At 34.1% G+C, this 23,709-nt stretch overlaps 1 protein-coding gene across 2 annotated transcripts in view; it reads left to right on the top strand.

Moving 5' to 3' along the window:
• The window catches only part of LOC128998010 (sarcolemmal membrane-associated protein), a 73,204-nt gene that overhangs the window by 7,540 nt on the left and 41,955 nt on the right, over positions 1-23,709 (top strand). For both annotated transcript variants that reach the window (XR_008491174.1, XM_054423931.1), the window contains exons 2-8: positions 2,675-2,811; positions 4,723-4,854; positions 7,264-7,401; positions 8,420-8,567; positions 12,792-12,858; positions 14,917-14,992; positions 15,890-16,057. Coding sequence is in view for 1 of the 2 variants with exons in the window: in XM_054423931.1 (XP_054279906.1) it covers positions 4,723-4,854; positions 7,264-7,401; positions 8,420-8,567; positions 12,792-12,858; positions 14,917-14,992; positions 15,890-16,057 (729 nt within the window). In the remaining variant the exon portion in view is untranslated. The remainder of the gene's footprint in view (positions 1-2,674; positions 2,812-4,722; positions 4,855-7,263; positions 7,402-8,419; positions 8,568-12,791; positions 12,859-14,916; positions 14,993-15,889; positions 16,058-23,709) is intronic.

The following is a 23,709-nucleotide window of genomic DNA, read 5'->3' as shown; positions in this document are numbered from 1 at the left end:
TGTCTTGAAAATGGAGGACTTTGTCCCGGAGTCCTTATGGACCAGCCGTCAGTTAACTGCAACATTTTCTGCAACTGATCTCAAACCTCAAAGTTTTAAAAAGCTTTATGAGTTGAAAAGTCAATCATAGGAATTAGGCCTAAATACTTGTCCAGTCCGAAAATCAGTTGTCCATTGGCCCTCAACATATAGGCTGGGCCTCACCTAAAATGAAATGAAATGATATTTATTCGTCTATAGACATTATACAGACTGTCCCAAAAGTCCCGGACCGGTTTAATATTTTCCAAACGACAACAGATAAGTCAATAAGATTTGGTGCATCAACACCACACCTAAAAATCTACTTTTTTAAGGAAATATCGAATTTCTGTCACATCATGGGAACGTCCCGCAAGGAGTCAGAAGGAAATCTTAAATAGAAGCATAGGTTGACATGTACATCAAATTAAAGGTCTTTACTAGCAGAATATATTGCTGCAAATTTGAACTCAAACGGACAACCAAGTCAAGAATGACAGTGGTTCAAAGATTCATTTAATTTGCATTTGGGGGCACAGCCCTAGGAATCGGAAAAAAATTGTTAACGTAAGCATAGGTCGATATGCACATCAAATTAAAGGTCTTCACTAGTAGATTACAATGCCGTAAATTCAAGCTCAAAAGAACACCTGAGTAAAAAATGGCAGTCGTTCAAAGATTCAAAATGGCAGGTTCAGGAAATCTTTGAACGGCCGCCATTTTGTAACGGGTGGTCCTTTTGAGGCGCGGTTTCCGGCATTGAACTCTGCTATCTAAGCCCTTTAAACTGATGTGCATATTAACCTATGCTTCTATTTAAGATTTCCTTCTGACTCCTTGTGGGACGTCCCCATGATATGACAGAAAATTGATAGTTCCTTAAAAAAGTAGATTTTTAAGTCTGGTGTTGATGTGCAAAATATTATTGATTTATCTGTTGTCGTTTAGAAAATATCAAACCGGTCCGGGACTTTTGGGACAGTCTGTATAAATGCATGAGACACAGTCAAATTATATAAATACATGCTGGAAGAGGCACAAGTCAAGTTCAGTCAACTAATAATAATAGTAAACAATTAGTGTACAAGGTCTTAGGATACCCCTACACATCATGCAAATAAATAATGGTACAAAAGCAGATAAGCATAGACAGGCTGAAAAGAGATTCAAGGCTGGAATTAGATAATCATATGTGGTTATGTTATTGGTTGTAAAGCAAAAAAATCATCAATCTTATACAGGGGGTTTCTGACAAGCCATTCATAAATTGCATTCTTAAAACTCTTGTAAGGGAGTTGAATTATTCTTGGCGATAGTTTATTCCACAACTTTCTACCCATAATAATATGGTTTCTTTTAATCTTTTCCAGTCTTGTAAAAGGAATGTCAAGGTTTTCTCTTTTCCTAGTGTCAAAGCAATGAAAATCACCCCTTAGAGCAAAGGTTTCATGCAACTTAAAACTAGATAACAATACATTATAAAGGTTTGTCACAGTTAAAGCGTTAAAGTTAATTAATAATGGTTTACAATGTTCATTTTGATCTTTGTTGAATAAATCTCATCTTTGTAATTTTTGATCTTTGTTGGATTGATGTGGTAACTATTTCCCCAAAGGATTATCCCGTAGGTTAGAATTGACTGGACAAGTGCAAAATAAACATTTTTGAGATGATTTAGAGGCAGAAGGTTCCTTAATTTTCTAAATAAAAAAGAAAGCCTACTTAGTCTTGTGCATATATGTTGTACCTGGGAGTTCCAAGTCAGTTGGGGATCAATAATTACTCCAAGAAACTTTACATTTGAATTGCTTTTGCTAGTTTCCTCCATTTGAGGTGTAGGCCGCAAGCTAAATAGCATAGACTGTGTTTTGTCCTCGTTGACAAGGAATTTATTTGCTGCAAACCATTCAGAGGTCAAACTTAGGCTACTTTCCACTGCAGCTACAAGCTGCGTTACATCTGCACCCTTACTTAGAATGGTGGTATCGTCTGCATACAAATATGCATCACAGTTGAGGCTGAAGGGTAGGTCATTGATGGCAATGAGAAACAGGAGAGGACCCAATACTGAGCCCTGAGGTACTCCACAGTTAGTGGATAGGACAGAGGACCAGGTATTGCCTATGAAAACTGCCTGTCTTTGATCATGATATGAACCTTTTAGCTTAATAACCCACCTTCAATGATTTATTGTATTATTTTGTGATTTTTCATATGCTAGGTCACTGCATAAATAAGATTCAAGTGACCCTAATTCTACACTTGAGTTTACTGCCTGAAATTGCCAATTCAATATTAAATACAAGGGGTTGATATTAGGCCTACAGCTGTAATGATTACATGAGACAGTTTTTTTTCAGTTAACTGTAATGGGAACATGGTTTTAAGGATAGAAAAATATCTGGAAAATCATTCTTGTAAGAGCAGGAGAGTTCCAAGTAGTTCCCTATAATATTTTTGAGAACAGTGTGCATTGAAACTTCAGTTGTCTAGGATGGTAAATATTAGGCTACACTACACTACATGAAATAAAGATTCTGTTATGTTGAAAACCAAGAATATTTTTAGTGTCTAAGTCATTAAACATTAAAGGTTAATTCCTAAACTAAGTATAGGCCTACTGTTGTTGTTTTATCTTTACAATTCTTTGTAGATATGCATCTTTCCTGAGTGAAGTTGTATCTGCTTTGAAAACAACGTTGACCCTACTTACACCAATTGGGAACACATTGGAAGACTTTTTCCAACAATGGAACTGACAGTGGCCTGCGGGATGGAGACCAATATCAGGTAATTGCAGCTTACAATTGAGTCCTGCTATTCCGGCTAAGTTATTTCAAAAATCTGCCTGTTCCAAGTTCCAGTCTAAAGTTAGTAAATAATAATTATTGTTTAAGACGTTATTAGCTTACGATACCAACATGCAATTGAGAACATCATCCGCGGTTGCAGAGACATCATTACGATATCCAGCAGTGGCGGCAAATTGTGAACATCGTCGGCGGTTGTGATGATCAATTATTAAAGAAATCTATTTATTCTGAATTCTGGTCAATTAATTCTAACCACGTTTAGTCCCAGTTACTTTGAAATAGTGGGAACTCTAGGCTAATGATCAATTTAGCAGCATTTGTTGAAAGTGATAAATCAACCAGCAGGTTTTTGTTCACTACCAAGAAAGCCATTCAAAAAAATACTTGTTGGACTTTTGTTACCTAATATATTATTATAAATAGTTTACTTAGGTGTAAATTTGGCATACTGTTTGACTTCCTAGGTAATTGCTAAGCGATTTAGCAAGGATTTAGGGATTATAATGATATTAAATTAAATGCCAATAGACTACCAGGTTAAAAATGTTCAAAAACTACCTCCTTGTGTTAGATGGTACAAGATACAATAGCTAACTAAAAAATTACAATTTAATCTCTTCGTCATCATTTACAAATAACACTAGAACCTTGTTTATCATTGGTAGAATGTGCAATGAGCTTACGAACCTGCCTTCGGTTATAATCACTCTAGTTTACTAGTAGTAATGTGTGTCGGCAATCCCTAACATTAGATTACGTCTTAGAAAAAGTCTATGAATCATACCTGATTTTTTTCTAGAGCTGGGAAGTTTGGAAATATAGCCAACAGGCCTATATATGGCCATTTACGGACATAATAATATATTATTTACATTTTCAAGTAGTTTAACTGCATTTGTTGCTAGTCTGAACAATTTGATAATCCAAACTAATTGTCCAACAGTTAGCTTGGATTAGCCGGACTCTGGTGTATCCACCAATATTTTGCTTATTGGCCAATAGGCACATAATTTTCACCCATTATAAATGATTAACAAACACAAACTTTACAGAAAAATCTGTGGTTGCGAAGACACTGTTATCATCTCCTGTGTTCGCAGCCAAATTGTGATATCTCCTATGGTTGTGGAGGTATATTCTTTGCCTTTGGGGTATCGGGGAACTTAGTGAACATCTACAGACACAGAGTCATCATAACATTTCCCCTCGATTAAGCGGTTATCATAATTGTCTTCCACTATTGAGGTTACATGATAATCATCTCCCGCAAATAAGGTGACATCATAATTGTTCTTCAGATTCACAGTAAATTTTCTACTGTGCATTAATTTCTGAATGCTTTCTGCCTTCAGCAGAGTAAAACTCAGTTCGGCATGATTTTCTGACTTGGTGCTTAATCACCTGAGATTTAAGGGCTAATATCTTGAAATATTCTGAAATTGGAATCACATCCAATTTGGCTGGAGTCTGTCAGACTGTTTGAGAGCAACACAAGGCAATATCAGAAAGATCGTTGTGGCGTTCCTACACTGCTCTGTTTGTCTCCGATGTCTGCTATGACCTGATAAATTCGCCCTTACGTCACACAACTAATTCTAATATGTCCTTTGTATTTATTTCTTACTCAATGCCTTCTTCTTGTTTTTCATCTCACCTGCAGGTTGTCATGGTCACCGGTCGAACCAAATAATTGACTTTCATGCTATTGTATATCACTCAGCAATCAGTTTAAATCTCTTCATTCTTGAATACAGTAAAAAGTTTTCAAGGAGGATTTAGATTTTGCTGATTACTGTTATAGGCCACTTAATTAATTAAGTAAAATAAGTAAGTAGGTAAATATGTTATGTGCGGGTAGGCTAATTAAGTTTCATTTGTTTATTTTCAGATGGTTCTAAATGGAGGGTGTATCGAGAGTCTGGTTATTCCCTACTGCAATCAAAATGTGGATTTGACAAACTACCCTAATATGGCAGGAAAAGCAGTCCTTATTTGTAGGCCGAATTCACATCCTTTTGTGGTAAGTAAAACAGCTTGAAACCAACAGTTGTTTGGGGTTACAATTTTATTTTTAAGCGATTTGAAAAAAAAAATGATGACATTTTACAAATGGCTGAATTGTGATTTGGCGAATGGCTGTTTCTTTGGGATGTTGAAGAAGGCTGTCAACTCAAAGTCGTCTGATGTTTAAACTTTTTGTACTTGCCATTTGTAAATTCTCTGTTGATTTCCCAAGCCACAAGTGGAGCTTTATCTTTTTTTGTGGATGCCAAATAAATAAATAAATCTTTATTGTCACATAACGTTTACAAAATATAGCAATGCTATAAAACAGGTGACATTGTGAATACAGTATACAAATACCTTAAAACTAAGGAGTTATAAAAGAATAAAATAAACTAACGCTATGAAAATAGAAATAATTGTTGTAGACAAAATAGATAAACTTAAACATTGCATTTAAAATACCAAATAATTACACATCTTGATCACATAAAAACTCATCTATACTATAATATGTTTTCCCTAAAAGAAAATTAGTAAGGCTGCTCTTGAAATGCTTAGACTGTATTCTGTTTTTGAGCTCTTGAGACAATTTATTAAACAATTTTTTGCCCATGTATGTCGGAGTTTTTACTACTAATGAAAGACGGTGCCGCGGATATTGAAAATTATATTTTAACCTAGTATCGTACTTATGCTTGACATTTTCACCACATAATTTTTCAAAATTTCCCTCCACCATCTAAAGTGTTTAAAAAATTGTTAAACTCGGAACAGTTAAGATTAAGCTGCCATTCAATATACATGCCACTCATCATTTTGAAATTGCATTTTACCAAGCAGTTTGATTGTGAAACAAATTTCTTAAATATGGGACTAAGCATTATGCTCTACAGTTGAAACAAATTAATACTCTGAGAATCAATCCCAGCCTCTAAAAAATGATTAATTAAAAAGGAGATTTATTTCTAAATGGAAAATGCTCTATGTCGAGCATCTTTTTTACTATTTCCATTCCAATACTTAAACTACCTCATTGAAACAATCAATTATTGGAACTTGGGTTTCCAATCTAATCTAGGATCTTGCCTTAAGCCCTAGCCTGCGATCGTACAGTAAAACTCCAACTATCTGAACCAATTGGGGCGGGTCCCCATTCAGATAATAAAAAATTCGGGTAGTTGGATTTTAACCGAAATTCAGGTTCAGAAACACTATAGGTCGAAATTTGTCCTTATTAAAACACAATTAAGTAGCATGTACTACAATACTTGACAGTACAGTATTGATATTGTAAAGTACAACCCCGATTATCCGGGTTAATAAAGGGGAGGGAGACCACGTATAGTGAAAGCCATGGTTAATCCAACATGGTGTAGAAAAAATAAGACGGAAAAAAACACTGCAATACTGTGCAAACAAAAATTTCCATTAATGTCACAATATAAATTTTTATCAACAAAATATGATATGACACAATCATAACATTGCACAATCATGACATTTCAAGTCATTGACCTTGGTTCAGCTTAAATACAAACTGAAACGCCATACAAGCTATGGCCAACACATAGGCCTAAGAGTAGGCTATTGCGGATGGAAATCGGGTAAGTTCTGGTGTTCATTTATCCGCACTATGTTTTTAAGGTTTTTTACGGTTTAGAGAGAAATAGGGAAACTTAATGTTTAGAGGACTGATAAAAAATGGGAAAACCTATTTTTACCCCATAAATCTCTCCATAAAACCCCATTTCAATGGTCCGACGTGAACTCGTTAGAATAAAGGTAGGTTTACACATTTGTACCGAATTTAATCAAAATTGGATCATTTTTGCTTGAGTTATTGTGCTAACAGGCATATATAGGCCTATATGAATTTGAACGGATGGTGTTTTTGACCTCTGGGGACATCAAAACAAAAAAAGTAAATCGGTCCTGGGTCCAAGTCTTACCATGAGACCTACAGTAATAGCTACTTTCCTATAGAGAAATTCACTAAAACATTAGATTAGTCATCAAAAAAGTGTATAATTATAGCCTACTTAGTGATAGAAAAAACTACTTGTTAAAATAGAAAAGAATAAAGATAGCCACAAGTCCCCAGGCAATGAAATCAGTTGTGCCTTGTGATATACCACACAGCAGACGGTATAGTTTTCTTCAGTTAGGCTTAATTTAAACAAATCTACTTTTGAATGGAATAAGTTAAAGTGGAAATAACTTAGAACCGATAGCCTAGGTTAAATTTAAGTTAGGCCTAAATGACTCTTTACTGAAGTACTGTTTACAAATCATGCCAAATAAAAAAGATTTATCCAATGTATCAATGTATCATACTCATATTCAATACATTATAATCAAATATTACTAACTTAATAAATACCATGATTCAACAATTTTCAAAAAATAATTTGTGTAATTCCAGGATCGTACTTTGATTCTTGAACAACCTGTCAAAATTGGACGGTCTGTTGCAAGAGCAAGGGCTTCTCAAACAAATGGAATATTTGATTGCAAAGTGCTCTCTCGTAATCATGCTCTCATTTGGTACAACAATGGAAAGGTAAGTTTGTTATCAATCAATGTAACATAATACATAAACAATAAACATCCATGTGCATAATTTTAGATTTAGAACACTGCATCACATAAACATAGGCCTAAATGAAATGAATACATATGTGATCCAAACTTCACTCCATCCCTGCAATCGTTCCAGCTGCAGTTATTTTCATTAAAACCCGTTTACCATAAGGTTCGATTTTCTTTTTGGTAGGAAGAGTAAGCCTAATTATACGGTGAGTGATTTTTTTCAATATGAAACACATTTATAAACAGGGTGTCTTGCAACCATATAAACAACCTTTGTCCCGTTATAGAGCATTTCAAAAGACACAAAAAATGTGAATAATATGTGTCCTATCTCATTCCGTTTTCGGTCTATCTGTCTGTCTGTTTGTGATTTTTACAAAAATATTCATAACTCATCAACTGTTTGAGCTACAGCGTTAAAATTCTGTAAACATGTTTATCTTATAGACCACTATGTTTTTGCAAAATATTAATACAAACATTTTACCCGTTTAAAAATGGCGGGTTTAAAAAATATTTAGTAAAATTAACGCTTTTCATTGAATTTGACTCATATATTTTAATAACTGCCATTTTTAAACGGTTAAAGAGTTTTTATTCATATTTTGCACAAACATAGTGGTGTGTGCTGTGTGCAGCAAAGTGCCACTTCGTCACTAGTTACACAAATAACTATTCTTCTTGACTTAGAGTGTAGTAAGGTTCATTGATGTTTTAATGTATAAATTAGTTTTTTCTTTTCATGAACGAGCGAGCGGTATGATTTGACCAGAAAATTTAGAATTTGTTTACTCAATCCTAAAAATCCAGTATACATAGGCCTACAGTTGTAACAAAATAGTACAATGTCGAATGTATTCACAGAAAACTCAAAACTTCAAATAGTACTTGAAATATTAATTTCATAGCTTGCTGGACACCCTGTTTTACTTGTACTTCTGGATAGTTATAAATAAAAATACATAATACATCATGTATGTGTGTTGCAGTTTTATCTTCAAGATACAAAATCAAGCAACGGAACATTTGTTAACAACCAAAGACTTAGCAAGTCTGGGGAGGAGTCTCTGCCCCGTGAAGTGAGCAGTGGTGATATTGTTCAGTTTGGAGTGGATGTTTTAGAAAACACGCGTAAAGGTAAGCTTGGAAGCATATTATAACCCTACCATATTGGGGAAAGCAAGCTGGTTTAGTAGCACAGGGCTTCGGTCCCTGAGGTCCTGGGTTCAAATACTGCCAATCACAAATGGATTTTGTCATGTGATGATGCCGCAAAGTCCTCTAGGCCTGTGTCTTTGGATGAGGGTTTTCCTTAAATTAAGGTTTCTATCTAACTCCTGTCACAGTTTTAAAAGCAAAATAACTCAAATCTTAGACCAATATCCTGCTTAATTACTTCATGCACTACTATTCTAGCTAATCACTACTCCTGTGGGGCGATTAGTATAGTCATCGTAGGCCTATTCAAAAACGTTGTGAAAGAAAATTTACACCGGCAAAGTATGAATCTCGTTCTGTCATAAGATTTTTGTAGGAAGGGGGTAATCCCTCTTGATTAGTATTGCTTCATGACCGATATGTATGTAAAAAAGTGTTTGATAGTAAAACATGTGCATTAGTGGTAGGGATGGGCGAGTAGTGTTCTTTTGAGTCGAGTCGAGTCGAGTAATTAGCCCTAATACTCGAGTATCGAGTCGAGTCGAGTCAAGTAGTTCACGAGAAAATCAACAATTTTACTTTACATATAGCTGTGGCAAAAAACCTACATCTTCATTTTTACGAACAAAGCATTTCTCAATTCACCAAAAATAGACCTGGTTAAAAGCTTTTATACCATATAAAAAACAGTGTATCAAACTTATATTTTGGTGTTAAAGGTGTATTATTAATTGCAAAAAAATTTCAAAAATATGGAACTAAGTGTTTATTTTAAAATAGGCGTACTGTAAATGTTTGAATTTGACTAAAGCATGAGATCTAATAAAGTTTCCTCTAATTTATAAATAGGCTTATAAGTATTTATCTAAGTCATTTCTCAGTTTTTGTATTTATTTGAAATTCCATGAAATTGTCTTAGTTAACTCATTAGTTTATAATTTTTTTTTAAATTACGTAGCCTACATCTTGGTCTACAAATACTCTTTGTAAGGTAAGTTTTTTCCCCTAAGTGAGTAAAAACAAACTTCCTATATAATGAAATTTTCTCACTAATTATATATCTTCAAAATTTGTTTAACTATGAAAAAGTCACCAAGTCTAGCTGAAAACATAATAATAAATGAGGATATTTTTGAAATACAGAATAACTAATCAAACAAAATGTTTAACACTTTTACTTCTTAAATTTTTTTCCTTGAAAATGTCAACAGTTTTTCACTTATTTTTAATAAATATTATCACTTATAATTGTTTTAAAGAAGTCCAGATGTGTGAACTTGAAGAGCAGGCAAGAGACATACGTCACTGCCACAAAAACTCTTCTCTACTGTGAATGAATGAACTGTTTATTGTGTGAAGCCCCACCCACCGTCTAACGGGACATGGGGGAGGAAAAGAGAAAGTTTGGCAGAATTTGCCCTTGTTCTAAAGCCTGGTTCACATGCCCTCCCTCACCCTCGGCCTCAGTCGCTTGCAGATTTCCATTACACAAGAGTGTTATTTTGAAATACTGTAAATGTTTGAATTTGACTATGATGAGATCTAATAAAGTTTCCTCTCAAAATAGGCTTAACTTTTTAAGTATTGATCTAAGTCATTTGTCAGTTTTTGTATTTCTTTTTAAAAGCAATTGCAGTTATACATTAAAAAATTACAAACATCTTGGCCTACAAATACATTTTGTAAGGAGAGTCTTTTCTCTAGTGAGTAAAAACGACCGTGGTCAAGGAATGAACTGTGCTAAAACAGCACATTGTCGATGTTTACAAAAGTATTTTGACTGAAACCTGAAACCCTGGTATTTTTTAAAGACATTGCATAATAGCCTAAGTCGACGTCTGTGGAGAAAAGTATGGCAATAGATAGGTTTTACTTTTAGCCTACAATAAAGATTATGTTTTGGGACTAAAATCTCCTAAAGACCAAAAGAGTGCTTTTAACAAACATTTCATAGTTTTATTTAGTAACAAAAGTGTTTGACTATGTTCCCGATTATACCAAGAACAAGGTTCGGCATAGTGGATTCACTGTGAATCGGCCTGCCTGGCAGTGTTTCCACACGACACACGACCAAAACAATAATCCAGCTTACTGGGTCGAGAAATCCTGCTTTATCACGCTTTAAAATTGTGAAAAATCCCGTTTTATCCCGCATGATTATTTTTGTACAATACCTAGTATAATACTTGACGTATCATGTTTATAAAGTTGTTTTAACATCACTATTATATTTTACTACAGTATTTAATCAATTTGAGTTAGTTTTTCTCTATAATTAAATGGAAAAAATAAAAATAGTCGTCACAGCCGAAAATCCCGCATCCCGTTTTAATCCCGCTCAAGGTCTAAAAATCCCGTTTTCGGGATAATAATCCCGCGAATGGAAACACTGCTGCCTGGCCCTTATGCACGACGTCACTATAACCTCCGTGTAGGGGTGTCAACAATGGATCGGAACAATCGAAGTTTTGAACATGTCTGTAACCTAGTTTTTTATACTTAAATACTCATTATTTATAAACAAACACGTCCTACATATCGGATCTCGAATCACGATATTTATCGATACCCTTTCCACCCACAATAAAACATTAAACGATGTCAAAGCAATCGTCATTTGCTCCATTGAAACACGAAAGTCGATTGGCTGACATGGTAGTGCACTGACGCCTCCTGACCAATGAGAGCTGTTGTTACATACTTTTATTGTCAACACTCACCATTCGTTATAACATTACAAAATCGACACGGACTAAGGCTTATAATATTTTTCAATAAATACATTATGTTATAGTAGCACTTAAAACTTCACTAAACTCTTTAATCAGTAGATAGTGCAGATCAAAATATGGATCTACTTTTTGGCGCAATATAAAGCAAGCCTAACCATACGACGATGTTAAAGTTTAATGGTTGAATATAATTTTTCTAATGATGCGTATAATGCAGGGATTATTAAACTGAAAATTTCGACGTGTTTAGGTTATTTATTTTGTACTAAAAATAAAAATAATACATCTAAATGTCTGACTTATTGATACAGACATTGTTTAGTATAATTAATTTCGTGTTGTTGGGACATTCGCTCGCCGGTTGTCTCTTGAGTTGAGTCTGACATCTTGAAATTTAGATTCGTAGATTGTGTTGTGCAATGCTGAAGCTAAACAATGTCACCGGCACCGTCGCTGTTTTGAACTAGATAGTTTCTAAGTTGGCTATGAAAATTGTTAACCGTGATTACAAAACTAATACTGTAGCTATACAGTAAATAAATGTTAAAATAAAATATCTATCCCTGTCGGTATCATCGGAATCGACTTTTGACAATCGAGTCTTGGTACCGATACCAATGTCCAAGTATCGGTGGTATCGATGACGATAATCGACTCATCCTTTTTTACTAGTAGAGCTGTATTGTGACGTAATCGATGCATCGGGATTTTGATGCATGCTGGATCGAATCGGGATTCAATGCATCGCACTCGCACACCTACACCACTGCCTATCACCCAGTGTCAGCTCAGCTGTCGGCGCTGTCACTGTCAGTGAAATGGATGACGCAAGCGATGTCTAGGTTGCCGATTATTAGTAGGCCTAGTGTGTCAATATTTAAAGGGGTTAAGGGATTAAATAAAACTCAAACATTTTCCTTTCTTACTATTTATTTGTCAAATATCAATGAAAATAACGAAATCGGCGTAACGTCTACTACTCGACTCGAGTCACGAGTATCTTTAACTACTCGACTCGACTGTCGAGTATTGCCAACTACTCGAGTAATTACTCGACAGTCGAGTACTCGCCCACCCCTAATTAGTGGCTTAGGAAGTTTGTAGGAGCGCTCCAGTACACAATAATAGACCCTACGTTGATGTTGTCTTCCAAACGACCCATAGTACATTTCACACAAACAGTATATTAGTTTTAGGTCTAGCCTAACCCTCAGTGTAACTTACAAATAGGTAATCTGTGTGCCTCTAAATTACATATCACAATAGGATTTCTTACTGATCACATATAGCCTAGACCTGATATCCTTGATTTTCCTATATAATTGTACAAACAAAACAATAATACAACTCCAAAATTAATATTTTACTAGTTCAGAAACATTAATTTGCTCTGTTGATTGAAAAGTTTAAATATGAAATTAAAAAAATAATTTTTCTAGTGACTGTAGTAAATTTTATGGCTTTATTTCAGTTACCCATGGCTGTATTGTGGCAAACTTGAAACTATATCTTCCTGATGGCAAGGAGTCCAAAGCTAGGTGAGATGCAGTAATCCTAGTTGTTCTGTTATAAACTACCTTAGTCTATTTGACAGGTCCATCATATCCATATTTAATATATTTATAAAATTAGTCAAACAAATTTTAAGCTATTTTTTAAAACTGTAAACAATTAACTATGAACGACCTACAAGAACAGATTTAAAATGTCAGTTTTTACTTTGAACTCCAATTATCCAAACTCCAATCATTTAGATTGCCGATCATCCGGATCATCTTGATAAGAAAAAAATAAACAATTTGAGTCAGAAAAATTAAGTTGATTGCAGTTTTGACTACTGTGTCCATCATGTGGAAGTATATTGTAGTGTTGTATCGGCGGACGATGAGTCCGATGTTGCTTAGTGACACTGTCTTGTATACTTCTCTTGAAAATTCCAATTATTTGGATTTTTGATCCTCGGGATGTGGGTCCAGTCCAAATTGATCTGGATACTGTGGGCTAGATAAATTTAAGAAATTTAACAGAAGGTTCATGATATAGAGAATAAAGTAACAGTTACTACATGTTCAGTGTAAATTAAGGACCTTTTCTGTTAATTCACTACCACTAGTGGAATGTGGTTAGGTTAGGTTTTTCTATCTCTATACTAACCTAACCAAATTTTAATTCACTACCATTTCTATTGCTAATCTACTATTGCTCTAAAAATGAGTGGTAGTGAATTAACGGAAAAGGTCCTAAATTAACATTAAAACATTGAAATCGCCCCTCTGCCGAGAATAAAACTTAGTTCAAAATTTTAATCACAAAACTGATGTCCCTCATTTACCCTTGGAATGAGTGTCTACTTGTAATATTTTCATTAATTGGCGTAAAAATAAATAGTTATATATACTTATAATATTGAAATATCACTTTTTACACATATTGACAGTTTTTGTCAACTACTTGAAAAAAACTACAAGTTTTCATTTAAAAGATAATGCTTTAAGTTTATCTTAAGAATGTGTTTACTAAAGAAACCCTGTACAGTAAACTCTCGATTATCCGCAGGCGGTTTATCCGCTTTGCGTATTATCCACGGTGCATGTAGGAAAAAAAACATAATTTAAATAAAGTTAAGTTTACTAAATACAAAACCACAATAAAAATCGTAAATCAGAAATACAGTACAGTACATTTAATAATGTACAGTAAAAAACATGCACAGTAGTTCAGTATTAATGTACAGTAAATCGGTATCCACTGTACGTGGTGTGTGTATAATAAACTTATTTAAAGAACTTGTGTGTTGTTTTTTAGTGCCTTCGACCTTTGTTTGGCCATTACCGGCTTATCCGCGAAATTCAATTATCCGCGGTATTCACGCCAGTCAACCCTGCGGATAATCGGGAGTTTACTGTATTTAAATCCCTGTGTATTAATTCAATGCTTTTCTAGAACTTGCTCCTCTGACAACATCCTTATGCTTTTGTTATTATTGACTAGTGATTCTGTACTTGATGATTATGAGGATTTTTATAACTATTTTTGGTTTATTTTCTAATATTTCCTGCAGTGGATTTATGAAGACACGTCTACACTTTCTAATTTGTACAAGCTAGCATTGACTATTGGATACATAAGAAAACATTCCATCTATATGGATCAGCTGTTGCCAGTTTTTTTTACCAAAAACGAATCTAGTTGTGTGAGCCAGTCACAGATTGCTCTAGTGTCTAAAACTCTATTTTGTACCTTATTTTTTTGTTACTAACATAGTTGCTGGGTCTTAACAGTTGCTATAGCTCATGATAAGTCATTCTATCAGTTTGATTTGGTAAAAACCATGGTGTAATCGGCAGAAACCATTAATTTAAATCAGCGCAATCTGTAGGTGGCTCACATCAACTAAGACAAATTTGATTTAAATGCTGGCGACAACTTAAACATGGGGATGGAATGTCTAGTTGTATTAATAGTCAAGAAGCTAGCCATTTCAAATTAGTTTAATAAAGTAAAGTTTTATAAATAAATGCGTAAGCTATAAGTAGCCTTTTAATTAACTCAAAGAATAGAAATGTTGACAAATGATTTTTTGTTTGTTTTTTTAGTCCTTCAACATCTGTACTGAGTGGCATCGGCAATGTGTCCATTGAAGACCTTTACCAGCTCAATCAGCACATTCAGGTATTTAATTTAAAACACTGAAATTGATTTTGGACCAATACCTCAAAATTCTTGTTACAAGACTACATGAACATTTATAGGTAAAATATTAAAAAAAATGTACATTGTCCTAAAAGGATAAAACTAGGGTTACTAGTGGATACTTTACTATCTGAGTCACATCTGAACTAGAAGCTCAATTAAATAAGCACAAAAAAAGTTCAAGCTGAGCAAGAAGCTTGCGGTTGTGCTAAAGACATATTAGAAGTCCACACAGTCACCAAAGATTTTTCTTATTTTACAAGGGAATATAATTGTGCTATCAGCGCAAGACATGTTGGCGAAGCCTTCATGATGAAGGAAATGATGTACATATTGGTTGGCGTCGCTGGATATTACTGCAGTTTTTATAAGTAGATCCACGATATCACTTTAGTACTACAGCTGAACTGTCCTGAAAAAAGTTTTAACAGTAGACTGATAAAAATGCACAAATAAACACATAGAATCAAAGAAGGAGGTGCTAGCTCCAAAGAATGAGCCGTTAAATCAACCTCAAAATCGTTAAAACCCCTAGCCTAAAGCCATTTTCACAAAAAAATCTCACGTCCTGAAATAGAATTGAACATAATGAAATCATAATGAATAATCAGTTTTGCTTTCCATCCATATTTGAATTCCACCCCCCCAAGGGTTGCAAAATAATTGATTTGTCTGAAGCCATAAGAAATACCTAAATTTTCTCATAAACACCTGTAAAAAATTCTAAAAATAGGTATTTTTTAAAGCTAGAGTAAAGTTCCCAGCAATAATTATACTGTTTCTGGAGTGTACAGATGAAAATACAAGTTTGCTTAGAGTTCTTTCATGAAACAGTTGACTCACAGCCTTATGTAGTACTGTCATGGTGTGTTGTAGGAAGCACTGCAGAGAGAGCAGATACTGCAGACCAAGTTGGGATCTCTGCAGCAACTTGTGTTGTCTCTCAGACAGGCTGCAGACCTAGGATGGAATGCTCTCATAGCCGAGGACAGATTACTCTCAAGAGTTGAAATATTAGAGAATCAGCTACAGACATATGCCAAGGTAACCCACACTCTATTTATTGATAAGAGTAAATATTTAGTAGGGATGGGAGAGTAGTGTTTTTTTAGTCGAGTCGAGTAATTAGCCCTAATACGAGAAAATCTTCAATTTTATTTGTCATATATTCCATCTTAATTTTTATGAACAAAGCATTTTTCAATTCATCAAACATAGACCGGGTTAAAAAATGTTATACCATAAAAAACACAATATGTATGTTTATCAAACTTATATTTTGGTGTTAAAGGACAAAGTTTTATTATTAATTGCAGCAAACAACTGCAAAAATATGGAACTGGGCTAGTTAGTAGCTAAACATATGAAATCACTAAATAATGGTTAAATTCACATCACACATCACATAAGTAATAAGTACCAATAATATGTACAAATAAATAAATAAAATAAAAACTCCTCTAGAAACAAAAAAATAACATTTTAAAATAAATAGAAAGACACTCCCAGTAAAACATATAAGGGGCGGTTCACGAGTCACAGGTTATCCTTATTTCGAGCGCAAAATCCAGTTATAGCCAGAAGAACTGGGGTTAGAAATCGGGTTCATGAGTAGGAGGTTACCCGCGCTCGGGCGCAGACAGTTAAACTTCATCCAATTATGACAGGGATAAACCCGAGCGCAAAAAGTCGGCTTCACGAGTTCAATTAGAGAAAACCCCGGGCCAAATGCCGGGTTCATGAGTCATGGTCTAGCGCAAATTGGATAATCTCGGGCGTAAATAACAATGGTTTTGGACTTCAACTTAACCCTGCTAGGGGGCAGGGTTAAGTTGACATCATGTCGCGATTATCTCATTTGCTCGTTTATTGTTTTTTTGTTAGCAAAAAGAATGTTATATTCGAATTTGCCATTAAATTCCAAACAATTTCATTACCCTCAACATGATATTTATTTATTTTTTTTTCATTTTTTTACTACTGATTGTCGAAAACATGCAAAACATTGTAAAAAGTTGCTGTTGAGAAATTTTAATTAATCAATTACTAAATACAAATGTAACTAATAGCTTAACATATTCATATAAATTTAAATTGCAATCAAATTTTGTTACGTAACTGTTTTATATTTACTTTAGCACTTTTGAACCCTTTTATTTCAGCTGAATAGTTGCAAAATAAAAATGGTTTCATCAAACACTGTTAGGTTTGTCTAAGAATTGTTATTGTAAAAAATTAAAATAGAATATAGGTAATTTTATTTAAGTATCCACATTTAATTTTGTATGTTTTAAATTATATGTTTATGTTATTATGTTTATGGTTTTACATTTGTTAAAGACCTTTTCATCTGATAATTTCTTAATAGATTTGTCATATCGGGATTTACAATAAATTGCTTCAATTTGCTGAGGTAAAAGATAAATTCTATAGTTAAATATACAAAACGTTGTGTTGCAACAAAATATTTTTTTAAATTATAAGAATCTGTTTTCTCACACCTAAGATCTCTCATGCTTAGGGCTGCGCTCTACCCGTCTGGCACGCGAAAATGCAAGGGGGGTCTTACAGTAGGCCTACTGTTTGTAGCACCAATTGTAAACCAATTAAAAAGATCTTGGTGTCATATTTTCGTTAAATGTTGTTATTGTAGGTTTGCCCTTTTATATTTACGTTTTATATTATTATTGTTTACGTATGAAGGCATCTTGACTCCTATAATAGCCAGTTGTTCCTCCAAATTTATTTTTTATTCAAATTACTGATACATAAAAAGATACATATAAATCTTTGAAAAGAGCAGTCATTTTATTAAATAGTTTGAACGTTTGGATAAAACTGCAAACCTGATAAAGTATGTCTTATATTTAAACATAATTGGTAATCTAATTTTAATTTGCAAACATTAATTACCAAAATTTGTTTGAACAAATTTTTTAAAAACAATTGTATTTTCCCGATTCAATGTATTCAGTAAAAGTGTATTATTCATAATTCAATGATTAATTGAGTACACTTAAATCTTTAGTATAAAATGAATTTAATACCCTGGTGTCTAAATACCCTGTATAATTATAAAATAAATAAATATAGGATGGAGAGGACACAGCTGACTCACCTGATGAAAGGTTGCAGACGAGTCAAAGAACACATAAAATCACACACATAATATACTTAATATTTCGCCTCTTTCAGAGGCTTCTTCAGAAGTAGGCCTAGATGGTAGTTACAAAACAACAGTTTAAATAGGATGATCATCCTATTTATCATCATCCTATTTAAACTGTTGTTTTGTAACTACCATCTAGCCTACTTCTGAAGAAGCCTCTGAAAGAGGCAAAATATTAAGTATATTATGAGTGTGATTTTATGTGTTCTTTGACTCGTCTGCAACCTTTCATCAGGTGAGTCAGCTGTGTCCTCTCCATCCTATATTTATTTATTTAATCCAAGCTAAATTCTTTTTCCTAAAAACATAACCTGTATAATTATAATAATCTAGGAACCAATCATTATGACGCAACGTCATCCTATTGTTTTTGGGCTCGTCAACCGCGAGCAGCGGCTCGGCAGGTGGCTGTTGCCAACCTTCCAACGAAAATTCCCTGCTGTTGAGCGACGGCCAGCGTTGGTCTCGGCTAAGCTTGATTTCGGCTAACGCTCTATGTCGTGAACCCATTTTTTGGCCGTCGGTTAAAATTGGTCGAGATCAACGATAACCGCAGGCTACGAAACCCCGTACTCGTGAACCGCCTCATAAAAATATTATTTATTTAATACATTTTTATGTAATGTAATTTATTTAATACAGAGGGGCATGTATTAATGACATTTAATACATGATTTCGGATCACGTAGTCATCTTATTCATCTTACTTATCGATACAAAGTCGACACCCGGAGCAGTTCTTGCAAAGTAGTGTGCATGGAACTAGCCTTCTAACAGGAGCATCTGGTTGGCATTCAGTGGAACTACACTTAACTAATTCTATGCAGGCTGCCATAATTGGAGGAAGAGAAGACCAAACAGTTGTCCACTCTTCAGCAACCCTGGTCCATACCCTATCCGTCTGGCTCTGGAGTGTTTCCTTCACTGAGCATGCTCGACCCCAAACCTGGCCTGCCCTGATGCTGATTGAAGGCAGTGCTGCCTTAGTGCCTCTCTAGTTGGGGGTAGACTTTGTCAATCACGATTCTTTGAGTAAAGAGAAACTTTCTAATACCATTAACTAAAAAAATCATCAGCATCTTTATAGTAAAGCAAGAAGATAAACTTCTCCAGGACTTGTAAAGTCTTGACATAAATTGACTCTTGTGGTAGGGAGATTGCATGAAAGGCTGTTGTAGCTTCAGGAAATGATTTCCACACAGTCCAAGCTGTCATTTTTCCTTTCATTGCAAATTATGAAGTCACATCTGATCCTGTGAATGCATGAAATCCTCTCAATGCAACGGCTTTGTGCTCACCCATACCATAGACAATTTTTTTGTCTATCCCCATACTCTCAAATATTGCATTAATATTTATAAATCTTTGACTCTTCCCAGCACCGAAGAGAACCCACATCTCCTGAAGTCCAGGAGTTTTGAGGATGTGGAAAAAAGATATTGCTAAAACAACCATCAGTATCTGCTGTAAAAATAAAGACATTTTTGCTCCATGTTCGACATTGTCTTTGGCGTGGTGGAAAGTCCTGCCGTCAGCTTCTTCCTGTTGCTTGCATTTGACTCCATCAATTGAAGATTTATCAGGCCGAGCCACACGAATAATGTTATCGATCTCAGTGATGATATGTGTCCTTTGAAAATTGGAAAGTGCATGTTCTCCAAGTAACTTGAAGATTTCTGTCTTATTTTGATTGTTGCGGAGGAAATCGCTCCAACTGATTGGTAGCATATTTCCTAGTGTCACTTGCTGACGAATACCAACGCCTCTCTTATTTCGAACACCTTTCTTGGGACATGCTTTTGAGTAAGTATGCCATGAAATATGTATTCTATTTACATGGAACCTCTCAGCATAATTGACAATTATGTTTTTGAATTCCGAACTGCAGTATTCTCCAAAGGTGCGTGATGTTTTTGGTGGAATAGCATGTACTAGTGCTGCTCCATCGAAAATAAATGTATCCCCAAATCCTTCAAATTGTGGTTGGTCAACGGTTTCTTCAAAGAATTTCAATAGCTGAGATTTTTGACATGATCTAAGAACGTCATTTGAAGAAAGCGATGATGGTGCACTGGTATTTTTCGTGTTGAAAAAAGTTTTCCAAATCCAACCTTCTGTTATGGCTTACAATAAAAGCCCTAGAAAATTGTTCAACATAATTTTTATGTCAGTAATATTGGGGTGAGAACTGTTTTTGGTTCAAAATTGGTCCAATTTTTTTAATAGGAGCAAATACACTTACATTTGTCAGTTGACTGTTAGAGACACGAAAAAAGCGAAACGTCACAATAATACAGAATGAAACAAATGGTATGAAATAGAAACACCCCCCTGCAGAAAACCTGCAGAAGCGAATTTCAACTTGTCTGATTACATTTTCACTCAAATTTTCCATAAATAAGACATTATTTATTCCCAATTTAAAAATAACATTAGATTTAACGAGTGCTTAGGTTTGCTGCTACGGGGAAGGTAAAAAGTGTTTTTTGACCAAACGTTAGTAGCATAGGATTAAATAAATAAATTTTACCAATTTAATCAGCATAAACAAGTAAACTACAACAGTGTAAATTTACTCCATAAGAATAACATGGGATTTTTTTTAATTTACGCTTGTTTTTAATTTTCTCTGTAACCGTTAGGCATACAACAGTGCTTCAGTATACTCAATTATTTCTTTTTTTAAGCTCTACAAAATAATGGTTTGGAAAGAAATTTCAAAATTTTATGTGTTTAGGTTCGACAATGGTAAAAACCGATTTTTACCCCATAAAACCCCCATAATTCGCCGTTCTTATGGTCCGGTCATGCTGGTTCGAAAATTTGTTTAGAATAAATGTAGATATACGTGTTTATACCAATTTCATAAAAATCTGATTATTTTTAGGACAACTATAATGTTACTGACTAAAACTTTCATAAAATATTATTCTTTTAGTTTTTATAAAGATTCTGCAGAACGATTAGGTTTTACAGTTAAATGTCAAATATAAAAAAGTTTCCTCTACAAAACAGCTTTAATATAAAAAAATAATTATTGAAATCAGACCATTAGAAGCTGAGATACAACAAATATTGTGCAACAGTACGAGGGCATATGGTGGCCATCTTTAATGGCCGCCATTTTGGTGTCCTACACGGAATTTGAAGTGGCTCCCTATCTGAAAAGTTCCCTTTTGGTATCAGCTATGACCACTGAAAGTGCCATATCTCAATCAAAAAGTGCAGTTTTTTTTTGTGTACACACCGTACTATTAACGTCCCTATTTAAATAACATTCTATAGAAAAAAATTTTTTTGTTTTTAACCAGGTCTTCAGGGTGGATCTGAACTGCGTTTTACTATCAATATTTTTTATGCGGAGTGGTAACTTATTGTAAACTTGTGGGCCTATATATTGGGGAGACAAATGAAATTTCTCTAATCTATGGGTTTCAGGCTTAATATAACTCTTAAATCTAGTGTGGTGGGAATGAATGGGTTGGTTCATGAATGAGGAGAGATTGTCTTTAACCCAATTTGAAATTTCTAAAATATAGTGATCATAAAATGTTAAAACCGAAAATGTTTGAAAAAGACTTTTACAAGGAGTTCTACGAGGAACTCGCCCAATAATTCTAATTGCTTTATAACAACAAGTAAAGTAATATTTTAATTTTAAATAAACTGAATGATTTTGGTATTGCACTAACAAAACACTAAGCCAAAATATAGAAAATCTGTCCTAAAGGTTGTTACATCAGTCACATAAAAATAAGACCCCACACATACACATGGTAAATAAGTGTCAATAAAATGAAAATATAAAAAAAAGAAAGAAATACTCTTTTTAAACCAAAGGAACATTTAAAAATAAATAAAAAGACACTCCTAGCCTAGAAACAGTAAAACATGTAAAAAAACAACACAATTAAACTGATATCAGTGATATCCTAAACAAACTGAAATGTTTTTTTTTTTTTTTTTTTTTTTTAGGAATTGCACTAACACTATGCCAATACATAGAAAACCAGTCTTAAAGGTTGTTACATCAGTCACAAAAATAAGACCACACACATGGTAAACAAGTGCCAATAAAAAATTAAAATATAAATAAAGAAATAAAGACTCTTTTTAAAGTAAATCAACTTTTAAAAATACATAAAGACACCCCTAGCCTAAAAACAGTAAAACATAAAATAACACAACAAACAATTAAATTGATATCATCCTAAACAAACTGAATGTTTTTTTTTTTTTTTTTTTTTTTTTTGTAGGTATTGCACTAACACTATGCCAATTTATAGAAAATCAGTCTTAACCCTCCTAGTGTCCATAGGCCTTAATGTTTGCCTATTTATTGCGCATTTGCAAGGTTTTATTAAAACGGATCTGAGAAGCTTAAAAACACTGTTAATTATACCGTTTTTTATACCATTTTGTTGTTTGTACCTAGACAGTTTGCTGTGTTGTTTTGCCGTCGATGGCTAAAACACGCTATTATAATTCATTAGATATCATTGGAATAGGCCTAAGTAGTTAGTTATTTTCTAAGAATGTATTTGTTTACATTCTGTTAATTATTGTTATTTATTATTTAATAAATGATATTTATTTTTATATTGGTTTTTTTTACCTATTTTTATTTACTTACCTTGGTTGGATTTTTGTGGTTTACTTGTCGTTGACGACGTTGATGTTGATGGTTTTGGTTGGTTATTTCTATTCTTGTAGATCTGAACTGCCTCTGATGCTAAACTCTCTAGAATGAAAGCTTTTTCATGCGGTAGAAGCAGTGCACATTTAAAGTGAGGATCTAGAGCCATGCACAATTTGTATAAAGGTTCGTTTTTTACTTTTACAAATCTACTTTTGATGCTGTTTAGTAAACTCCTACAAAACATTGCGCCTGGCTTTTTGTCTTCAAGTCTTTTTTCGAGACGTAGGAATTGGCTAACTCAGGAACTCGCTAACTCGGTCGCGTGTCGGAACTGGCTAACTCTGGAACTGGCTAACCGTCTCAGTCAGGAATTGGCTAACTCCGGAACCCGCTAACTCGATTTTGTCTCGCGGCGGAATCCGCTAACTCTGGAAGTCGCTAACCCGGCCGCGCCCACGCACGGAGCGTTGCCAACCTTGTACGACGAAATAATCGTATACTGCCGTATTTCAAAATGTCAGTGTCAATGAAGATACAGTAAATGTTATTGTTATTTGTTATCGATTCTACTTTTAACAGACAACTAGCCCAAAGTAATTCAAAGACAATAAAAAAATCATGAAAAGGTGTTTTTTTTATTTAACTGTAATGGCCAATTAAATGTTTATGATTTCGTCTTAAATGTAAATGCCATCAGTATAAAAGAAAATAATTGAATATGAAAACTATTGAAAATTCAGTTTAATAGGTACTGAATAGTTAAACCTCTAAGAAATTAAGCTAAAATACACACAAGTTCTCAAACACCGAAAACAAATTTAATCGTAATGTCGTAATAAACCAAAACTATTAATTAATACAGTCATCAACCATCGTAACTTTCATAAC

This window comes from Macrosteles quadrilineatus, unplaced genomic scaffold (assembly GCF_028750875.1).
Source record: "Macrosteles quadrilineatus isolate MER2022 unplaced genomic scaffold, UCM_ALF_1.0 Scaffold_7__1_contigs__length_78375512, whole genome shotgun sequence".
NCBI lineage: Eukaryota > Metazoa > Arthropoda > Insecta > Hemiptera > Cicadellidae > Macrosteles > Macrosteles quadrilineatus.
Note: the sequence above shows the minus strand (reverse complement) of the source record. Positions and strands in the feature narration are given on the sequence as shown.